The sequence below is a fragment of the Guyanagaster necrorhizus genome (assembly GCF_019112545.1).
Source record: "Guyanagaster necrorhizus MCA 3950 unplaced genomic scaffold BT62scaffold_163, whole genome shotgun sequence".
In the NCBI taxonomy this organism is placed as follows: Eukaryota; Fungi; Basidiomycota; class Agaricomycetes; order Agaricales; family Physalacriaceae; genus Guyanagaster; species Guyanagaster necrorhizus.
In genome coordinates, this window is record NW_025065042.1 from 1 (window position 1) to 1,284 (window position 1,284).

Genomic DNA, 1,284 nt, shown 5'->3' on the forward strand with positions numbered 1-1,284 from the left:
TACAAGATCTCCACAGACAAACGTACATGCAGGCTCTCAAATACGGAAGCTCAGAGTGCCTCGATACGTCTAAAGCATCGGCACCGTCCGGGAACACGGTGTCTATCTCATGTTGTAAACGCTTGAAGCAATCACGGTCCGACAAGAGACACCATAACATGCAACTCATTGCTGATGCAGTGGTGTCTGATCCAGCTACGACCGCCAACAAACTGTCGGCGATGACATCGTTCACGGGCGGCTTGGATTTCTCAAAGCCTTCTTTATCCATCTACACGGAACGTCAAAAATCCCCCTCAAGTGAAATGATGAACAGACGGTCACCAAATGATACCACAAATCCTTCGTCTTCGAGCCGCTTTGTATACGATTAGTGGCACGTTGTGCTGTATACGGCCTCATCCCCCCAAATCGCTTGGAGAAAAGCGGAACGATGGAGGCAACGGCTTGGTACGCCCATGGGACATGGCACACCGCGGATATAACTCTAAACATTACGTTCATGGTGTTAACCAGAAATGGCGACTGGAACGACATACATACCTCCAGTATATATCCATCATGGCGAAGATCCCGTCACCTTGGCCGTCATTCGCAATCAATTCAGTACCGCCTCCGAACCTAGTTGTTATTAGCTTCAGGTACCACAGGTCCGGGGATCATCCGAAGTATCGTTTACTCACGCCATATCCCCCATGAAGTCCACGCTGGAAATCGGTCAGTATGAGCCGGGGAGTCGGAAGGGAAGGAAATTCACGCAAAGTAGCTCAGCCATGATACCAAGTCCAGAGACTTGGTACTCAAGTCTTGTAATTTCTCTGCTAGTTGTGTCGCTCTCTCTGAGATGTGGACCTCGTAGTTTTTGATCGCCTGGGCGTTCAGGCCCCTAGACCAGATGCGTCGTCTGCTGGTATGCGAAGCGCCAGTCAACAGTATGAGAGAAGTAGATCCAGGGGGAGATACGTGTCGGCATGTATAATCTGGGACATGCCGTGGTAATTAGGCAAAGCTGGATTTATGGGACAGGATCGGGGCTCACAGATGCCTTTGGGAAGTCCTCTCGTCCCGAAAACTGTGATAATTGATTGCGCATCAATGATGGACACTTCGTTGGGTCCTATCGGGGGTGACTGTAAATACATAATTGAGAGATCGAGCAGACGGACTTACCCGTTCGGACTATGGGCCCGTACTCGTCATGAAGGTCCTTCCAATCAAGGTGTTGATAGCCTTTCCAGCATATCCATGCGCCGTACAGCTTCGTGACCTTGTAGAGAATTGGGC

At 50.1% G+C, this 1,284-nt stretch overlaps 1 protein-coding gene across 1 annotated transcript; it reads right to left on the reverse strand.

Annotated features, from left to right (window-relative positions):
• Positions 1–25: 25 nt before the first annotated feature.
• Positions 26–1,284, reverse strand: BT62DRAFT_845277 (cytochrome P450; the record flags this gene model as incomplete). Its single annotated transcript, XM_043182454.1, has 7 exons — positions 26–271; positions 325–487; positions 544–621; positions 684–707; positions 758–980; positions 1,040–1,117; positions 1,171–1,284. Coding segments are annotated over 7 exons (926 nt in total), but the record flags the coding sequence as incomplete, so codon positions are not given.